The sequence below is a fragment of the Pocillopora damicornis genome, chromosome 10, assembly GCF_964200805.1.
Source record: "Pocillopora damicornis chromosome 10, jaPocDami1.2, whole genome shotgun sequence".
Taxonomy (NCBI): Eukaryota; Metazoa; Cnidaria; class Anthozoa; order Scleractinia; family Pocilloporidae; genus Pocillopora; species Pocillopora damicornis.
Window position 1 is genome coordinate 7,214,524 of NC_142679.1, and position 20,305 is coordinate 7,234,828.

Genomic DNA, 20,305 nt, shown 5'->3' on the forward strand with positions numbered 1-20,305 from the left:
AATTTATAAAGCCCATCTTTTACTTTAAAACAACAAGGTTAATAACATGTTATGGGCTCTCTTTCTATATTATTAATGGTTGTGTATTTCAAAGTGAAAAGTTGTCTTGTAAGCAGAGTACAATTCAGTGGACATCAGGTAAAAATCTTGAATTTAAAACATGACATTAAACGTCATCAGTGGAAAAAAACTTGATGTACAACTGTTGCTTTGAAATTTGCAAACAGTAAGCTTTTCAAACTTGATTGCTGCAGTTTCTGGTGATCAATGTAACTGTAATAATTGGGATTTTTCTGTACAATTGTATTGGTTGTATATTGAAAATGAATCCTACCATAGAAAAATTACATTTGAACTTGAAGAAAGAAGAATTGTTTATCAAGGACAATGATCATGAAGTTTATTGTCACTTCTTTCTCTCAAGAGAGAGCAAGTTGTAATGTGACTCACTCTTTCACATTTGTGTTGTGTAACTAGCCGAAGTCTGTAAAAAGCTTCCTTTTTTCAAGTTTACTTTAGAGAAAAAAGCTAAAAATATTTTTTTGTGGCAATACATACATACATATGACATATAATTGCCCAACGTCATGACAGCAGGCAAAAACAAATAATTTTTTGTGTGATAAAACCTAAGGTAGATTTTTCTAGTTATTAGTGTTACTTTTCTTGTTTTCTTTAGCTTTAGCCTTCTCATTTGACGTCTATTTATGTTGTTCACTTCAATGTCATCTTCTTTGGTTTTAATTTTTTTTGGCATTCAAGTTTGACTTGTTGTTGTCTTCTGGTTTTCTCTTTCTTTTCCTCTTTTTGTCATGTGTGTCTCTTGATTTCCCTTTAGTCACCTATTTATCAATTCTCTCATCCTCTTCTTCATCTTCTTAACTTTCTTTCCAGTGTCCTTGTTATTATCATCAGCTAAATTAAATTTTAAAGTATTGTTAAACTTGTGTCAGACAATTAAGTTGTATTTCTTCAATCAAGTCCTGGCTATTGACCACATTATTTTTGTGGTCACCCTGATTATAGAGGTTCAAACAATTGATGACCTGAAGTTTGAAATGATGAGGATATTTTTGAATTTCTTTAATTCTACCAAAGTCAATTAACATTCCAATAGTGGGAAAAAACTTAGTATTTCCAGTGTACATTTACTTGTAACTATCCAATTATAATGTAGAGCACATCTATCTTTCATTCTTTTTAAATAAGATGAAAACTGGATCATTATGACTTTAATTCAGTACACAAACTTTCCTGGTTACTTAACTTTCAGTGATAACAGTGTTGTTTGCATTACTCTGATGCATTCACACTTGATAAGAGGTGAAAAGCACTAACAAGGCTAGAACAAAAACCAATCAAAACATACCTCTAGTCTCAATGGTTGAGTTGAAGTCCTGGTCAGTTTCTTGAGGGCCAGTTCCTTTGAATGACTCCTGGAAGGAAATAGGAGAAGAGTGGAAGCATCCCCGACCAAAAGAATTATTGATTACAGAAATAGACTATCTACATTTGTCTTTCTCTAAGAAAATTTTAAAGTCTAAGTTTTGTTGAACAAATGGGAAGTTAAGACTCCACAGCATTTCTTTAAGTTCCTTGATTCTATTGTAATATTAAAGTAAAATATCTTTGAAATGATACAACACTACGAAAAACACCCCTTTATTCCTAATTCAATGAAACAAGTGTAAATCTGGACCATCAGTGACAATGGCAGAGCTCCCACAGAGGAACACACCTTCCAACCCTGTAGTAGAAGTTGCAACCTCCAGAGTACAAATGCACCTTTTGGTACCAAATCTAGTTCTAGAACTGCAGGTGAGACCTTGCTCTTGTCATGCTACCACAAAGGAACACACCTTCAGCCTCCATGGTATAGAAGTTGGATGCTCCAGAATACAAAAGCTCCTTCCACTGCCATATCTAGCAATAGAACTCCAGGTGAAACCTCGTAGAGGAACACACCTTCTGCCCTTATAGTAGAAGTAGCAAGCTCCAGAGTACTTGGGCACCTTCCACTGCCAAATCTAGCTGTAGAACACTGAGTGAACCCTTGCCTTAGTTGCACCCATGCAGAAAAATGCACCTTCCGCCTCTATAGTAGAAGTTGCAAGCTCCAGAGTACAAAAGCACCTTCCACTACCAAATCTAGCTTTGGAACTCCAGGTGAGACCTCACAAAAGAACACCATCCACTTCTATGGTAGAGGTTACAAGTTCCGGGTACAAAAGCACCTTCCTACACTATAAATCTAGCTGTAGGATTACCTGAAATACATTGAGTTTAGGAACTTCTGGTATGTTTTTCTCTACTTGCAAAAGTACACAAAGGGACAAATGTCAATGCCCTCCTTTTTTTCTTGGGAGATTTCTCTTATATATACATGTGTACCTATTACTAAGACAATGCTTGGAAAATTGCTCTTGGATGTGGCATTGACAGAAACCACTGTAGATGTTCTCAACAGTAAAATTAAATATAATCACCAAATGCATGAAAAAACTAGCCAGGTAGACTTCAAAAACTGTGTGAAGGGGAAAAAAACTGACCAGCGGGGAAAAAAAGCACTCAAGAAAGGAAAAACATAGAAAACAAGGGTATTTAAAATAAATGAACAGGATCTCCAACTGAACCCCAAAAAGTCTCTCCTTACCAGACTCATCTACTAACCATGACCTATAACCAAATTAAACTCCCATCTCTTGTACCCACCCTCCCCTCTTCAAGTCCCACTCTCTTCTCCTTCTCCTTCCCCTTATCTGCTCTCTCTCTCTCTACCCTTAGCTTCCCTTCCGTTCACTGGCCCCTCTGTTTTACCCACTCCCTTCTCATTTCTCCTTCAGCCCTTTCCTACATGCTAAATTTCTCCTGTCCATTTTATCTTAAATGCAAAATCTTTAAGTTCAATCTTGCACTTCAACATTTTTATAGTTTCTGAAAACATCCCTTGTGTATTCTGGCATTAAAGCATGGACAGGGACTTTTTTTTTCATAATAGGCATTCAGGACTTAGATTTCTCTGCATCCCCGTTAAAGCTGGTAAATAACCAGGATAGAGAACAAAACAAGTGATTCCTCTAATTGATTTTTTTTTGTAATGAAATTAACTTGTGTGATATGCCATTTGTTGTGTACCAGTGGTATACTAAAAGTAAATTCATCAATAGCTGTAGATGCTTTAATATAACATGAATGTTCATTATAACTATTCAAAATATCAAGGGATGTACATTATAAGCATTAAAAAGGATCCTATAAAGTAAAAGTAATTTATTATAGTATATGATGATTCTCAATTATATTATTTTAATGAGGGCATATGGAATTAGTGAATAACAATATAACAAAGATAATGGTCATTTAATTAATCAGACTTGTGTGTGTAAGCATCTGTAGCCAAGCAGCTGCAGGCAAATCTAACCCTAGCTAAGGTTACCTATATCACCTAATCCTGACATTTTATTACTGGAATAAGCCTGGCCTAAATTACACTGACGAAAGAATTGCAATCTGCAGGCAACAGTTGATACACACAAGTCATCAGGTTATCATATCTATATGTGTATATATAGGTGGTGTTAGCTCTTCCTTCAATGTGTTCAGTTACATGTTACAATAAATGAAATGATAAATGTGGTCATGTGGATGAAGTAGTATGAAAAGTTAGGAGAGATGAAATAGAGTGTTAGAAAGCCTCCACTCATAAGTACAAGTCATAACATCATAAAGTCTTACTTTTTCTGGGGACTCTGACATAAGTTTGTCCATTTCCTGTTCAGACTGGAAGTAAAGGAGAAAGACTTCAACTCAGTTCTAGAAAGAATGTTCAAACACATAGTTCATTTTAGAGTGTTACCCAACATACAGTGATTAATGAGTACTAAATATTGCTCACAGGACAATAAAGTTCTCTGAATGGCATTATCAAATAACCTGCAGTTTTTGATTGCAAGAAAAGAAACATGTGGTTTGAATCTTATTCATAGGTTGAAAATACCACTCACCGATACTTAAATAGGTTAACTGATTCAATACCTTTTCCACTAGGTAGCACTTCTCTAGGAGGTTTAACAGCCTCTGTTGGAAACACTGTCCTGTTTTCCTGTCTCTCTAGGACAAAGAACAATGGCTGCTTGTGGCTACTCCCAAGCAAGTCATACACCTCCTATAAGTAAAAGGTTCAAGGTAATATCCTAAAAGTAAAAACTATTTGTAACATTTCTCTAGTTCACTTATTGGATACTTTTAAAAGTTTGGTTGTGGGGGAATTTAAACCTCTTGAAAAGGCAAGCTGATACCACTGAGAAGTTTGAGAAGGGTAATCTTCATTGGTCTGCAATTCATTGTAGAGTTAATACAAAAATTACATATATGAGCTACATGGGGGATGTGCAGCAGCACTTTTTAAAGGCAAATCTCCTTTCCCATGTTGTAGTGATTTTTATAATTTTCATAATTTCCTAAAATAGCAAAACATCTGGATCATTATGTACGTTATTTTAAAGCTGTATAATTGCTTGCAAGGTTATCATGCACTTGATAGGAACCTCCTCTGTGAAAGGTTTTTTTGCACAAACCACTGGGCATGTAAACTTTAATCTTTACACCATCTTTTGGTCCTTTTCTGACACAATTTTCCCACAAATTGCATATTTCTTCAGCCTGCATCAGAAACATAATTGTTTTCCATTCATCAAATCTTAGTAGCTATTTGTATCTTGAAAATGACAACACAATAATAGTAAATGTATACCTTTTAAATATTTTATTTATTTCTTCCTATATTTATGTTTTTCCAGATCTCACTGAGCATGTTTTTTGGCTGTGGGAGTTGAAGTGTATGTGTAACCCCATTGAAGTAAGCTGCAAAAGGGTTTGCATCATTTGATAGCTAGCATTTTTAAACAACACAAATACAGTCTTAATTATTTCATATATGAAGCACTTACCAGATCATCTTCGGGGAGGCTTAATTCTTTGTCTTTTCTCTCTGTTGGTTGAACTGTTGCCCTCGTTGTACCTTGTTGTTGGTTCCTCTGTTGTTAATTAAGAACATTTATAGTTAAGATGTAGCTGATACCAAATTACCCCGAAATAATTTGTCTCTGACTTTAGGTGATATTGACAGAAATTGCAGTGGACTATAGTTGACTCTAAAAAGAAATTTTGTCATTATTTGGAAGAATCAAAATATGTTCATTGATATACTGGGATTTGTAACATTTCATTGAAATGAATGTTCTCAAATGGTTCATCAAGGTTGATGCAATCAAATTCTAAGTTACCATTCAATCCTTTTTTCCCTTCTTGCTAACTAGTTTAGTGCATATATCAGAAACCTTTAACCTGTTGCCCACCAGCCAATCAATCTATAAACGTAAATTGGCCTCTGTAAAGAGTTTCTAAGTTTGCCTTTCAAGTGTTAGCCCATCATCAGAGGGAAGGGTATGGTTGACTTTAGGAATTGACAATTTATTTTTGGGATGCAAGTTTGGTTTAATTTATCTGAGTACAACTTGATCCAAATTATGGTCATTTTTCTGCAAAATGAACATGTTTTTCTGCCTGACAATTATGTAAGCATGGGCTATCAAAATATGTCCAGTAAGTTGCTCAGTACTATTGACAACAATAAAAAAACAAAAATAAGGTCATTATTATAGTAGCTTTAGCTTTGATTTTCCTTTTTTGTATGCACTCTGAGGAAATACTGTTGCATCAAGGGGGGTGCCTACAGTAACCTTCTAGATTAGTTACAATTTTCAGTTAATGGCTCAGGCTTTTTCAGAGTACAAGGTATCTTAGAGTAAAGCAAACTAAATTTCATTTATTACCTGCATATCTCTCCACAGGTGTGGGTTGGCTTGACCCCCCCATGGATGGTGTACACAGAATAATCTGAGGTAAACCAAGAGTTTGGCCACCAAGTGCCTCCATGGCTAGAACAGAAAAAATTGTTTTAATTTTCTCTTAATGGTGAGACTGACTTGGGGTCTACACAAATTATGTAAAAGGACTTAATATCCTTTTTGGTGTTTGGTTAAAGTATTTCCTTAAATAAGTGTCCATGCCCCAATAAGTGCCCCCCCCCCCTCTGAATAAAAAGCCACCCTCTAGGCCTAAATGTCAAATAAGCCCCTCCTCAATTTCTCAAATTAGCAGGAATACAGGGAAAACCTGTTTCTGTGACCAATTTCTTGATAACTCTTTAACCTAATCAACTTCAGCAGAATCAGTAAAGAAAAGTACTTTTTTTTCCTTCACTCACTTCTATTTATTTCCATATTCATGTGCTTGCAGAGTTCTTTTCAGTGCATTATCTGTTCTTTTAATTTTTGTCCAATTACCCCACCCTTGGTAAATGCTATAACCTTCCCAGGCTCAACTAAACTATTCTGTAGTCTTCAGAGACCCGTAATTTCATTGATTATGAAGTTATTGGGATGCATTTGAAGAAAACAGTTGATAATGAATGATAGCTCAATCAGAATGTAATCAACAAGCTTAACACTGTCAGCACCATGCACAAGGTTCACTTTGTAAGTTCCAATTGCATTGTCATCATACTTCTTGGCCTATTCCTTGTTGCCTTTTTAAGCAAATAAGTCTTTTCCCCTAATAAAAGGTATTAATACTGACTTAACATCTATGGATTGTATTATTTTATTTTCTGTTTAAGATTAAGTCAAAATAAAGATACAGTTTTTTGAAAGGAAAACTTACCTCAAGAGATAGGGTGTGTGAAGCCATTACAGTCACAATCATGGCTATCTAAAGGCCTCTTTTAATGTGATAACAAAGCTAAAAGGAGAAAGAATATCTCATTGTTTAAAACATACCTGCTTGAAAAAAGTCATGAAAAGGCTGACCCTCTGTGGCAGTACAGACTGGGTACAGCAAGGTCCATACAAAAAAAACTAAGGGACAATATTCCTCAGTATGGCTTGAGCCAGTGATGTTAGTAAGTAGATTATTAAATGATTCACGGAAAATAAATGTTTATTTTTCCAGTTTTCAAGAAAAAAATAATACACAGCTTATTCTGTTTCCATGGAAACTGTCCATCTTACAAAATACCAACCAAGTAAGAACCAATCAGAACACTTGGAGTTACCTCAAGACTATGTCACCACATAGTAATGAATAATTACAATGAATCCAAACTTGTAGCGAACTGTATATTTTGAAAACACCTTTAGCAAAATAGTTATTTTCAGGTTTTGTGTACCTGTTATATTTACTAGAGCTATGGTGTAATGTGAATTAGCTTACAGCTTTGAATGGGATTCCAGTGAAGGAAACTCCAGGACAAATATTTGCAGTGGTTAAATGAAATATGGTTTGGTAAAAACCATCTGTACACATTCCTGCAAAGATAAAAGTTAACGTCTACTTTAGAGCTCAGCTGATCACACTGCTGCTAAGAGTATTATTGTATAGCTATCACTCCCAAACCCCCACCCTCACACAACCATATTTAGGTCAGTTTCCCCATCTATGCTAATAATAAATAGAGGCACAAGTGAAGATAGAACTGAATGGATTTTAAGAGAAACTATCTAATGGTTCGCAATGGGTGATATTCTTAGAATTGACATTAATGTATGAAGTTAAATGCAGCCAGAAGCTATATGTACAATGAAGATGGTGCTAATTGTATCATGGGATAGTAGAATGAAAAAATTTATTTCTTGCCACAACTACTAATGATAGGCTACAAACATACCCTGAAATTTATCTTATACGCTGAAACATGGTGATTCCCTGGTACCCATGAGTCCAAGTCCAGAGTCTGAGAGCTTGAAAGTCACTAAACCCACTGCAGAATGAAGGGGAAAACACAAATTAGTTGAGTATCAAATGAAAGAGAGAAGAAAGGAAATTAAAACATGAGAAAGCTGACCAAGCATTGACTTCAATTATTTTTCATTGAATTGAATTTCAAACAATATACATGAAGTACTGGATGCTGGTCGCCATGATATTGAGGCCCACCTGACATGATAATTGTAAGATTCAGTGGTTGAACTGAGGGACTAATGTTGCTACTGATTAGATGCAAGACTTGTGGTCAGTTTGGGTTCAAATCCAGTATCTGGAAACTATAAAGTGGTATACAAATGTTTTTTCATTGTCTTGCTGATTTGAATTCAATTGTCCCCAAATGAAATCTGAAAGCTAGAACCTTAAAATCATATGTGATATCAACATAGAAGTTTATGAGAAGTTACATAATTACATTCTTAATCAAAAGTTAAGAGAATGGTACCTTTCTCTGGCTGCAGACTCTATGTGGAAATTGAAGGAGCTTGTGCATCTGGATATGAGACAAAAAACTGATTAATTCAATTTGAAACTAGGTATGCAGCATTCAGCAATTACTAACTCAGTAGACACAGCTACAAACCTCTCATCCAACCAGTGCAAGTGCTTTATTTACCCTACTGAGTACAATTGGAGAAATACATTTAATCCTTCTACAAACACTGCAATATTGAAGTTTCGTCCATGTCAGTAATTAAAGCTACAATAACTGACTCTTTGTGATCTTGACCTATAGCTATGGCTGAAATTTTTGTCAGATATGAATGGGGATTACGGGAGTAAGGACACTGAGCATTCAAGTGCTAACAAGAAGAGACATTTATCGTTCCTTTCACTGTCATAATGGCAATCACTTGTGGTTCAGTTTTTACCTTGATTTGTGGTGATGATTTCCCTTTGTCCCAAGTCAGATGGAGAGTCATCCATTTGGTTCCCCCCTACAACAGTGGCTGACAAGAAAATCCTAGTGCTGGCCTGTTTGTATTGTTTGCGGTTTAAATCTGCAGATAAATTGCTGCCAACTTTGCACAGCTGATGGTTTCCACTTGGCTTTGTTTTGTAATAATCAAAGTATCTAAAGATAAAAAACACAGGTACTACGATGACTTATTAATAATATGTAAAAGCAATCAAACTAGTGAACTTACAAGAGGGTGGCAAAAAGAGGATTCCAATCACACATCACGCTGAATTTTTCTATAAAATCACGCATCACGAAGAATTTTTTTAACCAATCACGTTAAAAGGTGAAAGCACGCTAAGATAATACTGTAAGATTTCAACCTATTGCTGGTTTTCAGTGTCACGCCATTCAAAATAGATCAAAATAAAAAATAAAAACCGTTCAATCGATTTAGTCTAGAATCTGGAAATAGAAAGAAGCTAGACATGTAAAGACTCTCACCAAGATTCAGGTCACAGCAATTTTTCTTACGGAAGATATGAGGAGAAACGTTTTTCACAAATTTATAGAGATTTGTATGGAGCCGCCATGCTGGTGCCCACCTAGATGGGCACCAACATGGCGGCCGGAAACCAGCAGAAACATCTGTCACTGAGTTTTGCTACAAAAGCGTGAATTTATCTCTCTAAGAACTCATAAACGTAACAATAATACTTTATTCTAAAACAAGAACTGTTCAGATAGTTGAATTTCCCTAAATAAGTCACCTTTTAAACCAACATAACAGCTCTCTCGCTCGACATGTAAAGGCCACGTCACGCAAAAGCTTAGAAATTCAAGAGTAGTCTATCACTAAACCAAGAACCCATTTGGAGTGAAAATTTGTCTGAATATTAGTTTTTAGCTGCTGTAATACATCATGAAAGTAAAATCTCAGGAGGATCAATAGTTCTGAAGTCTGAAATTTAGTGACGTCACGTGAAAACCAGCAGATTATCAAAAATCATTTTGTATCCAACGTTTTTTATTCTGGAATGAATCGCGTTTCACTTGTCATATTGCTTTTTTCCAGACAAATATAGAAGACTTACTTGCTCCGAGAACGTTCAATCGGGCTTCGTTTCGCAATATCAAATCGTACTTTTCAAGTACTGAACATAGTAAAAACAAATTAAAGAATCAGAATATTTAACACAAGAGTTAAGCCTACTTACTTACTATTCAAGTTGGTTCGTTTTTTCAAATCTTTCATTCGATGAATTCGGTTACTTTCTAGTCTTTCTGGATACGATGTGAAGCACCACCACGACCAGGCATTGAAGGTCATAGTCCTTGTGCAAATTTTAACTACATTAACTTTGTTTGCACCTACCACAAAGATCAAAGAAATCAAAGGTCAATCAAAGGTCAGCAAAGGACGGAAAAGACCAGGAAAAAACAGTGTCACGGCTGTCACGGTTTATTGATCTTTGTTAAGACTCTATTTTCTTTAAATGATTGGTATCCTTCTATGTCAGAGAGCGTTTGCTTGTCACTTAATCTAAGTGGTAAGTCTTGTAAATCACGTGTCACGCGCTTGTAAAACAGCAAATCACGCACCATGTTGTACTGTCCGGTCCCCCGTCACCCCGCAAATTTTGGGGCCATCACGCGTCACGCAAAAACCCTTTTCCACCCTCTTACAATCAAACCCTGAAGATCATCGAGACGCAAACAGTTAAGTTTTACAATAGTATTTATCATGCATTGCAATCATAGACAAAAGCTACTTAGATTTACTCACTAGATAGATTTTATTTTATAGAAGAACCCTGCTAACCAGAACTCCAAAGGAAAAAAAACGGTTTTAGTTAGTGGGAGTTTGACTGATGGTAAATGACTGAAAAATGGAGTGCAGGGAAATGTGCACATGCACATGCTTAAGGTTAGACTGTTACCAGTTTGACCTCATCATTTTAGAAATCACGCAAGGTCATTTAAGGTCATTTTAGGTCATTCTAGAAATCACGCAAGGTCATGTTATGTCATATAAGTAATCACTCAAGGTAATTTATGGTCATTTTAGAAATCATGCTAGGTCATTTAAGGTCATTTTAGGTCATTTTAGAAATCACGCAAGGTCATTTAAGGTAATTTGAGGTCATTTTAGTAATCACTCAAGGTCATTTTAGGTCATTTTAGAAATCACGTAAGGCCATTTAAGACATCACTCATGGTCATTATAGGTCATTTCAGCTCACTTTAGGTCATTTTAGGTCAGTTCAGGTCATTCCTTGTTTTAGTAACTACGTTTTTCCCTAAAATCTTAAAATCCTAAAATAGCGCAAGTATACAATGCATGGAATATTTGAGGTCAAGGCCCGAGTATTATTTTCTCACATTTCATTTGAGAGGTTTTGTAAACATTCCATTTTATGGTTACCGCGTCTTACATGTGGCGAAGCCACATGTTTTGTAGAAATGAGTGAGTGAGAGTGTAACAACAGAATTCCAATCTTGACCCAATTTTGACCCAATGTTTCCATCTTGGTAGTTCGACATTCGCACTCAATATACAGTTGAGATCTCTCCTTTTGTGATTTCTGGTTTTTCTTTCTTGCCGTAACACAATGAAAGACAGCAGAAGACGATAAACATCTCCCAATCATCTCAGGATTGCGCGTGATTGAAAACAAACATTTTCGTTGCAGAACTATCTTAATAGATGTGATCGGCGCATCATGAAACTCACCGGAAAATTTTTTTCTTCGAAGAAAGAGCATTTTACCATTTAAATCAGCAAATTATGTAGATCCGATGATATAATCTTCTCAGTTGCTGCCTTGACGGTAGTTAGATAACGGCGTAATATGTGACTAACACAGTCTATATACTGTAAGATTTTACGCCACTAACCCAGTCGGTGATTTAATTATAATAAATTAAAATATAATTAATTTATATTACTGGCGTAAAATGTTACATATATATATATCACCGACTGGAAGAAATTACGCCGTTAGTTACTGGCGTAAAATCGTACATATAAAACAACCGACTGGAAGAAATTACGCCGTTAGTTACTGGCGTAAAATCGTACATATAAAACAACCGACTGGAAGAAATTACGCCGTTAGTTGCTGGCGTAAAATCGTACATATAAAACAACCGACTGGAAGAAATTACGCCGTTAGTTACTGGCGTAAAATCTTCCATATATAACTACCGACTGGAAGAAATTACGCCGTTAGTTACTGGCGTAAAATCTTCCATATAAGACAACCGACTGCAAGAAATTACGCCGTTAGTTACTGGCGTAAAATCTTCCATATAAAACAACCGACTGCAACAAATTACGCTGTTAGTTACTGGCGTAAAATCTTCCATATAAACACAACGGACTGCAACAAATTACGCCGTTAGTTACTGGCGTAAAATCTTCCATATAAGACAACCGACTGCAAGAAATTACGCCGTTAGTTACTGGCGTAAAATCTTCCATATAAACACAACTGACTGCAACAAATTACGCGCCTTTAATTTCTAAGGCAAAAACAAATTACAGCTTAAGAAATTCTCTAAATATTGAAGTGCCAAGACCAAGATCTGAATTTGGCAGGTCCTCTTTTAAACACAGGGCCGCCTTGGCATGGAACCTACTTCCCCATCATGTCAAGGAATGTGCTAACTTAAGACTGTTTAAGATCAAGCTTAAGGTTAATAAGCATCTTCTCAATAGCATAAATTTTGCTAAAGGTTCCTGCTGTGTTTCAATGAAACACGATGACTTTCTATATTTTTAATTACGAATTAATACTTGTTATATATTTATTTATCAAATTAGGATTGTGTTCAAGACAGATTTCACTCAGTTTTTCCAATTGTATTATATATTTTATTGTAATTGTTTCTAAGTTGTAGTTAGGCAGGTCCACATCAGGACTTCGGTCTTGCCAATCCTTCTAACCTGCATTGTTAAATAAAGATGTATGTATGTATGTATGTATGTAGTTACTGGCGTAAAATCTTCTATATAAACACAACTGACTGCAACAAATTACGCCGTTAGTCACTGGCGTAAAATCGTACATATAAAACAACCGACTGCAACAAATTACGCCGTTAGTTACTGGAGTAAAATCGTACATATAAACACAACCGACTGCAACAAATTACGCCGTTAGTTACTGGCGTAAAATCGTGCATATAAACACAACCGACTGCAAGAAATTACGCCTTTTACTGGCGTAAAATCGTACATATAAATATAACCAAATGGAAGAAATTTACGCCGTTAGTTACTAGCGTAAAATCTTACATATAAATAGTAGCGACTGGAAGAAATTTACGCCGTTAGTTACTGGTGTAAAATCGTACAAATAAACACAACTGACTGGAAGAAATTACGCCGGTAGTTACTGGCGTAAAATATTACTGACTAGTGTAAAATGTATGGATTTATTACGGACTGGCCCTGAATCAGCTAATTGAATACCCATCGCGTGTAATGTTCGCTTTTCTTCGGCAGTAGCTATTGTCGTGAGCAATATGAAAGCTAGATTCAGTGAGTGATTCGTATCACTGCACAGGAAGTGTACAAACATTTGCATTTTGAGCGTTTATTTTCAGCTCTGGTATTGTACATTACTTTGTCCGGCTCGTTGTCACATTCTATAATTATTCAGATTTCTTTGAGGAGTTGAAATATTCTTTATACCTCTCCGGAAAGGTTGAATCGTTGTACATACGTTGATTGATAGATTTCTACACTGCTATAATTTACCTACGTGATTGTCAATAGCAGAAACAAGGTCTTATACAGACTGATTTTCCGTTGCGACGCCTAAAATAATGAGGCTGATCAACAATGACATTTGACCTTACTCACTTTGGACAATTTTCTACTGATACAGCTGAAAGACACCGACAATTTCGTCGATTTTTCATGACACCTCATACATGACCTTGGACGTAATAAAGAAACGAAATTTCTCTTCTGGGTGGGCATTAAATGGAAGTCAAAAACTTAGCTAGGTTCGGCTTTTTCTGCTCCCGCCTCCAGCCCCCTGTTCTCCCGGGCCTGTACCCCTCCACTAATGTGGCAAAATACTTTCGGGAGACCAAAAGATTTGATCCGGTAAACTGGCAGGGGAAAACGTGGGTAATGACTGGTCTTGAAAATGCGAACTGGAACGATAACACATCCTAACACACACACACACACAAAAAAAAAAGCAATACAAGGCATTCGAATTCAAAGTAAACTGTAATCATTTTTTTAAAATTTATGGTAGAAGCACATCTACGACTCTGCAGTAAGAAAGTTGGAACAAACGAAATGCCCGTAGAAGCTGTCCATACCTTGTCCCTTGTCAAGCTTAAAGAAAAATTTGTCGCACCTCTTACTAAGGTGGCCTCGCTAAAACAGAAAAAAAAAATAAATATACCTTCCCGCTAAGTAATTTTTCACGCCAGCCGCAAACGGCGTAATTTCTTCCAGTCGGTTGTGTTTATATGGAAGATTTTACGCCAGTAACTAACGGCGTAATTTCTTCCAGTCGGTTGTGTTTATATGGAAGATTTTACGCCAGTAACTAACGGCGTAATTTATTCCAGTCGGTAGTTATATATGGAAGATTTTACGCCAGTAACTAACGGCGTAATTTCTTCCAGTCGGTAGTTATATATGGAGGATTTTACGCCAGTAACTAACGGCGTAATTTCTTCCAGTCGGTAGTTATATACGGAAGATTTTACGCCAGTAACTAACGGCGTAATTTCTTCCAGTCGGTAGTTATATATGGAAGATTTTACGCCAGTAACTAACGGCGTAATTTCTTCCAGTCGGTAGTTATATATGGAAGATTTTACGCCAGTAACTAACGGCGTAATTTCTTCCAGTCGGAAGTTATATATGGAAGATTTTACGCCAGTAACTAACGGCGTAATTTCTTCCAGTCGGTAGTTATATATGGAAGATTTTACGCCAGTAACTAACGGCGTAATTTCTTCCAGTCGGTAGTTATATATGGAAGATTTTACGCCAGTAACTAACGGCGTAATTTCTTCCAGTCGGAAGTTATATATGGAAGATTTTACGCCAGTAACTAACGGCGTAATTTCTTCCAGTCGGTAGTTATATATGGAAGATTTTACGCCAGTAACTAACGGCGTAATTTCTTCCAGTCGGTAGTTATATATGGAAGATTTTACGCCAGTAACTAACGGCGTAATTTCTTCCAGTCGGAAGTTATATATGGAAGATTTTACGCCAGTAACTAACGGCGTAATTTCTTCCAGTCGGTAGTTATATATGGAAGATTTAACGCCAGTAACTAACGGCGTAATTTCTTCCAGTCGGTAGTTATATATGGAAGATTTTACGCCAGTAACTAACGGCGTAATTTCTTCCAGTCGGTAGTTATATATGGAAGATTTTACGCCAGTAACTAACGGCGTAATTTCTTCCAGTCGGTAGTTATATATGGAAGATTTTACGCCAGTAACTAACGGCGTAATTTCTTCCAGTCGGTAGTTATATATGGAAGATTTTACGCCAGTAACTAATGGCGTAATTTCTTCCAGTCGGTGATATATATATATATGTAACATTTTACGCCAGTAGTATAAATTAATTATATTTTAATTTATTATAATTTAATCACCGACTGAGTTAGTGGCGTAAAATCTTACAGTATATAGACTGTGTTAGTCGCATATTACGCCGTTATATATATTCCCCTGCCTTGACACTGCATAAGACGATAAGATCCCATTGACGCATAATTTAAATCAAAACTTTTCCTTAAAGGAATTCTCATTAACACGGTCTGCACATCGTGGAAGCTTTAAGAATTTTTTCTTTGAAAAAAGAGCATTTTACCGTTTGAATCAACGACTTATGCCGGAAAGAGCCATCAAAATTGCAAAGCGAGAAAGCTGCGAAATACGATACCTACTGATATTCAACGGAATGATGGAAGGGAGGAACGGTGCACTGGTGGAATGGCGGGATATCTTACGAAGCGAAATGATGGAATATCCAAAACCGCGGAAAGCATTTTAGAATTAAAAAAATGTCTTAAAAATTGGAATTGCAATAAGTGATATTACTATTTATAATTAACCGGTGAAATATTGATGAAGCCATGAGGATTGAGGGGCCACGAAGCTTTCAAACCAGCGTCTTTAAATTATTATTATATTATTATTGTTTTCATTATTTTTCTCATTGGTAATATTATTCTATGTTATCATTTAATTATTTGTTGAAATTCATACTCATGAATATCTAATGTGCAAGGGAGAGTGATCCGTGTTAAAATAGCCTCAATGTAATCATTTCTAGGCCTCTCCTGATTGTGCATTAGCAACTTTTGAGCGACTCTTGGCATTTGGAGCAAGTCTTTGTGGCTCTGGCAACTTCGAGCAATTTTCGGCTTTCTAAACAATTTTGAGCAAAATACTCGTTTAGAGCACACGTCAAGCGTGAAAAAGTCAACAATTTCATGAAAAACAGACAAATAACATGTCCCTTAACTATGTTTCGCTGGCCTATTAAGATCTTTATCTGATATGGTGATGGATAAATAGCTAAAATGATGTTTGGCAGCCATGCGATTTGTTCCGTTAGACTTGAATATCCTTAAAATTTCTCCCATGCTTGTGAGCAACTCTTTAAAACTTAAAGTTTCAAGTTATTTAGAAAATTAAAGACTACAGAACTGTTAGGGTGGCAGATTGTAGTGACTTATGGGATGAGTTGAAGTGTTCACCATTGATTACCTTTAAAAAAATGTTTTACTTTTTGCTTTTCATTATAAATCATAATGGACAAGTGATTAAAAGCATGTGCTGTTGCGCCTGTCATTTCACAATTAGTTCTAGAATATTTACTGTTAATAGATCTGTGTGCCAAGCAATTTTTGTAACACAAAATATAAGTATTCTCAATTCAAACCAGTGAGATTTTTCCATAGGATTGAAACAAAACCAGCTTGTATTGTCCACTGCAAACACTACAGTATGTACTTTTGAACTGCCCAGTATTAGGTACCTGAGTAATGCATTGCACATACTTTCTTAAGTATCCTATATATGAAATAACATTTCTGGGTAAGGTGAAAATAAACAAATAACATGGACTGCTTTGATATACCCTATAGGGTATTTGAAACATCAGAGAACTGAAACATACTACATATTAACATTGGATTATAGTAATTCTTGTTTGATCTTTAGATATTTGAAGCAATGCATCAGTAACACATATTGTAATGTTCTCTAAATATCTTAAAATTTCTTGGTAAGGTTTATAGTGTAATGAATAACATATACTGTTAACTGTTTGGTGTTTTGAAATTTTTAACTGAGCATCAAGAACATCAAGAACTGTACCATTTAAAACATTCACTACTGATAATGGTGAATTTTGTTTCTTTTCCAGGTTCTGAAATTAGTACATTGGTGATGCTTTCCTCATTAAAGGTACTTTGAAGCAGGTTCTTGTTGATATGCTGCATGAACTTTTGGAATTGTATGTTGAAGAATGACAAATGTAAATTGTTCTGTTGTTGATCTTTCATGTAGAACTTGACCTAGTTTTGCTGGTTATCTTGTTTGGGTTTCTGTTTAACATTGAAGGATGGGCAATTCTTTTAGTTGCCTTGATTTTGAATCTTTTTGTTGCAAGTAACACATGCAAAATTGTAACAGTAATTTGTATCTCTTCAGTGAATGGGATCGTTGACTTTATAGCAAAACCACTGAGGGCAGTATTTACTATTTTCTCTTTTGTATAATAATATTCCTTTTACTCTGAGATTGTTAAAGATATTGGTATCTTCCTCCTCTATGTAATCTGCCCATTATCCTCCCAAAATTTAGCATTGATTGATCCTGTTCGGTCAACAAGGACAGCAGATGTGTTCTTCAAAGCTTTTTCATTTTGTTCCTCGTATGATTTTTCTTTGATCACTTTGGTAACTGTTGCTTAAGTGTCACTGCATTGCAGTAGTCAGTGTCTTTGTTTTTTGAGGGGAGAAACAAATGGCCTTCAGCATACTGGTTGAAGATGTCTGGAATTGAAAATTGATATATATGACTTTTCCAGATACATGTTCATACAGTTAATGAGCTGTGACACTAGTGTGTACATAACCAAGCAGTTCATCACCTGATGATGCCATAGATAACAAAAAAATTAATGGAAGTTGTTTAAGAGTAAATGCTTTTAAAATTATTTTGCAATATTTTGTGAAGAGAATTTTAAAAATTAATTGTGGTAGACTGCTAGTACTTGTCAATACAGAGACAGATTCCATGGATATGCTGTGATGATGAATTGTTTTAAATAAGTTGAACAGATAGATATCTGTTAATAAAAGTAACTTACAACAGTAAACAGGAAAAGTTTGAGGTACATAATTATACAGGGGTAAAAGAAGCGTTAATACACTGTACCATTTCATCTTCAGTATCGTTAAACATAATCCCTTTGCTTTTACAAAATTTGTTCTCACAATAGGTGATGTAGGTGGTGACTGAGCGTATTCACTTCTAGAATCTTTTAAGAATTAACTAAAAGTCTGCTGAAAAAGCTGGCACTTTTGAGTATGAAATTGACATAACAACTCTTGTTGTTAGTCTGCACGGTCTGCAGTCTGCGTTTTGTCGTGACCGATTTAGTGCCAACCCAAACTTTACTGAAAGGCTTTAATGAGGGCGTGTTTGTTACGCAAAGCCATACAACCTATAAGCTATGTCTAATTGTAGACAGTTCACATCTCCATCTTGATTAGTGTGTTATCCTTGTGATAGAAAATTTCTGTGGAAAAGTGTGCAAGCAGCAAATGTGGGGAATTCTGCGAAGTGCGAGGGACAAGTTGGTTTTGTTGTTTGCTTTCTTCCTGAAACATTTGTCGGATCCTCAAACTTGGCAACGCGACAATCTCATTGCACTGACCATGGACATACTTTGTACGTTGTGATACGCTGCAAATGTTAAGTTAATAGGATCGTTACAAAAAATAAAAAATGACTTCAGATAGAATACTTGAAGAAAGCTTGACAAGTCGATCAGGTAATGCGTACATGATGCCGTTTCTTTGATTGAAGGAAACAACACTCAGCGCAAAAAACATTTGCGACAGAGATCGATAGAGAGATTGAACACAAAATTCTTAATTGGACGAGTTTTCAGAGCCAACACTATGGAGCTAACACGAGGCGATAACTGTAGTGTGTGACTTTGAAAAATCGAGGATTCAAGATTGCACACGTCAGCATTTTCGATTGTGTGTTTCCTATTGTCTTCAAAACTGAAAACAATGTGACAAAGGAAGCTTGGAGCACGCAAGAGCATGACGTTAGTACTACGTATAGCCGCACCCTCCCCCGACCAAGGTGAAACGGAAGCGAGGGTTAACAATTAACAATAATAATAATCTCCCATTGCATTATGGGATACGGGATTTCCCCGCTTTCGGTTTCTATGAAACGTCGTTTCGCTCTATTCGAATTTTTTCCTATTCAGCAAAATGGACTTATCACTATGAATCGTAGTTTTCGTTTAGAGGACCAGTCCTCTCCTTTTCCTCGTGATAGCTCATTTGAACCAAGTTTTGAAGGTTCAGCAGCAACCCAGTTCAGGTATCCATCTGTTGAAGTTGAACCAAGGTCTGAAGGATATGACGAATACTTTGATCCACCGTTGGAAAGCAAATATGAATGTCCTATCTGTCTTCTGGGGCTGCGAGAGCCAGTGCAGACAAGCTGTGGTCACAGGTTCTGTAGAGGTTGTATTGTTCGGTCAATACGGTAAGGTCTATTAAAGTTTTACATATACATGTTTTTGATAACATGAAGTTCCAAATTCACATAAGGAAATTAAATATACTTAAGGGTTGAGGTCGTCATAGCAGTTTGTTCGATCCCAAATCATATCTGCAATGTTGCCGTTACTTGCTGTTAGTCTTGATCAATCTAGGTAATTTCTTTATATCTAGTGGCACATTGTAACCGTACCTTATAAGTTATGAAGAATACGAACATGACGCCTTTTTTCTACCCGTGTTTCCACGCCTTAGCGTTACATCCCTTCGCTCGACACTAGTTTGTAGGTTCATGAAATGATTTTCTCATCTTTATGGTTAACTAAGATTCTTTTGTGACGCATGCGTGTGTATGCCTTTATTGTTCTCATATACCTAATTGGGTAGGAAACTTTGAATGTGACAATTTTGCAAACTCAAAGGAGCAGCATCTCAGTTGTTGCATATTGGTCAACCAGTCACTTAATAACATATGTCGGGTACATGTCAGACAACAGTGACAGCATTATGGGGGTGTTTACTCCAGATTTGATCAAACAGTTTCAAATGGAAAATCCAGGTATGCAGAAATAAACAAAGACAGACAAGAATATTTGAAGCAATTGGAGAAAGCCAATCCATATTGGAAGGTAGCCTTTGCATCAAAAAATCCCTTGTGATTGATATGAACATGAAACGGTATTTGTACGCAGAGTTGATTGATGCAGTAGCTTATTTGTGGATGGGGATTTTTTTTCGAAGCGTCACAGCTTATTGTCTTATGTGG

At 36.1% G+C, this 20,305-nt stretch overlaps 2 protein-coding genes and 1 long non-coding RNA gene across 4 annotated transcripts in view; 1 reads left to right on the top strand and 2 right to left on the bottom strand.

Moving 5' to 3' along the window:
- LOC149038683 (uncharacterized) lies at positions 1-3,807 on the bottom strand. Of its 2 annotated transcripts, none has more exons than XR_016180105.1 (3): positions 3,736-3,807; positions 1,370-1,436; positions 1-915 (listed from the first exon to the last, which is right to left on the bottom strand). It is a non-coding gene; the product is annotated as an uncharacterized LOC149038683 (long non-coding RNA). The 2 variants fall into 2 exon arrangements; XR_016180106.1 differs by lacking the exon at positions 3,736-3,807 and adding an exon at positions 1,860-2,934.
- Positions 3,648-19,847, bottom strand: LOC149038684 (uncharacterized). Its single transcript, XM_089183767.1, has 10 exons — positions 19,733-19,847; positions 9,947-10,096; positions 8,270-8,899; positions 7,727-7,819; positions 6,724-6,801; positions 6,568-6,615; positions 5,835-5,939; positions 4,950-5,036; positions 4,036-4,165; positions 3,648-3,813 (listed from the first exon to the last, which is right to left on the bottom strand). The coding sequence occupies exons 5-10, from the start codon at positions 6,763-6,765 to the stop codon at positions 3,803-3,805; spliced, it is 423 nt and encodes a 140-aa protein (XP_089039893.1). The 5' UTR covers positions 6,766-6,801; positions 7,727-7,819; positions 8,270-8,899; positions 9,947-10,096; positions 19,733-19,847; the 3' UTR covers positions 3,648-3,802.
- Positions 16,017-20,305, top strand: part of LOC113673104 (TNF receptor-associated factor 6) — a 23,092-nt gene continuing 18,803 nt past the window's right edge. Inside the window, exon 1 of the mRNA XM_089183766.1 lies at positions 16,017-19,525. Within this exon, the coding sequence (XP_089039892.1) occupies positions 19,167-19,525 (359 nt within the window). The 5' untranslated portion in view covers positions 16,017-19,166. The remainder of the gene's footprint in view (positions 19,526-20,305) is intronic.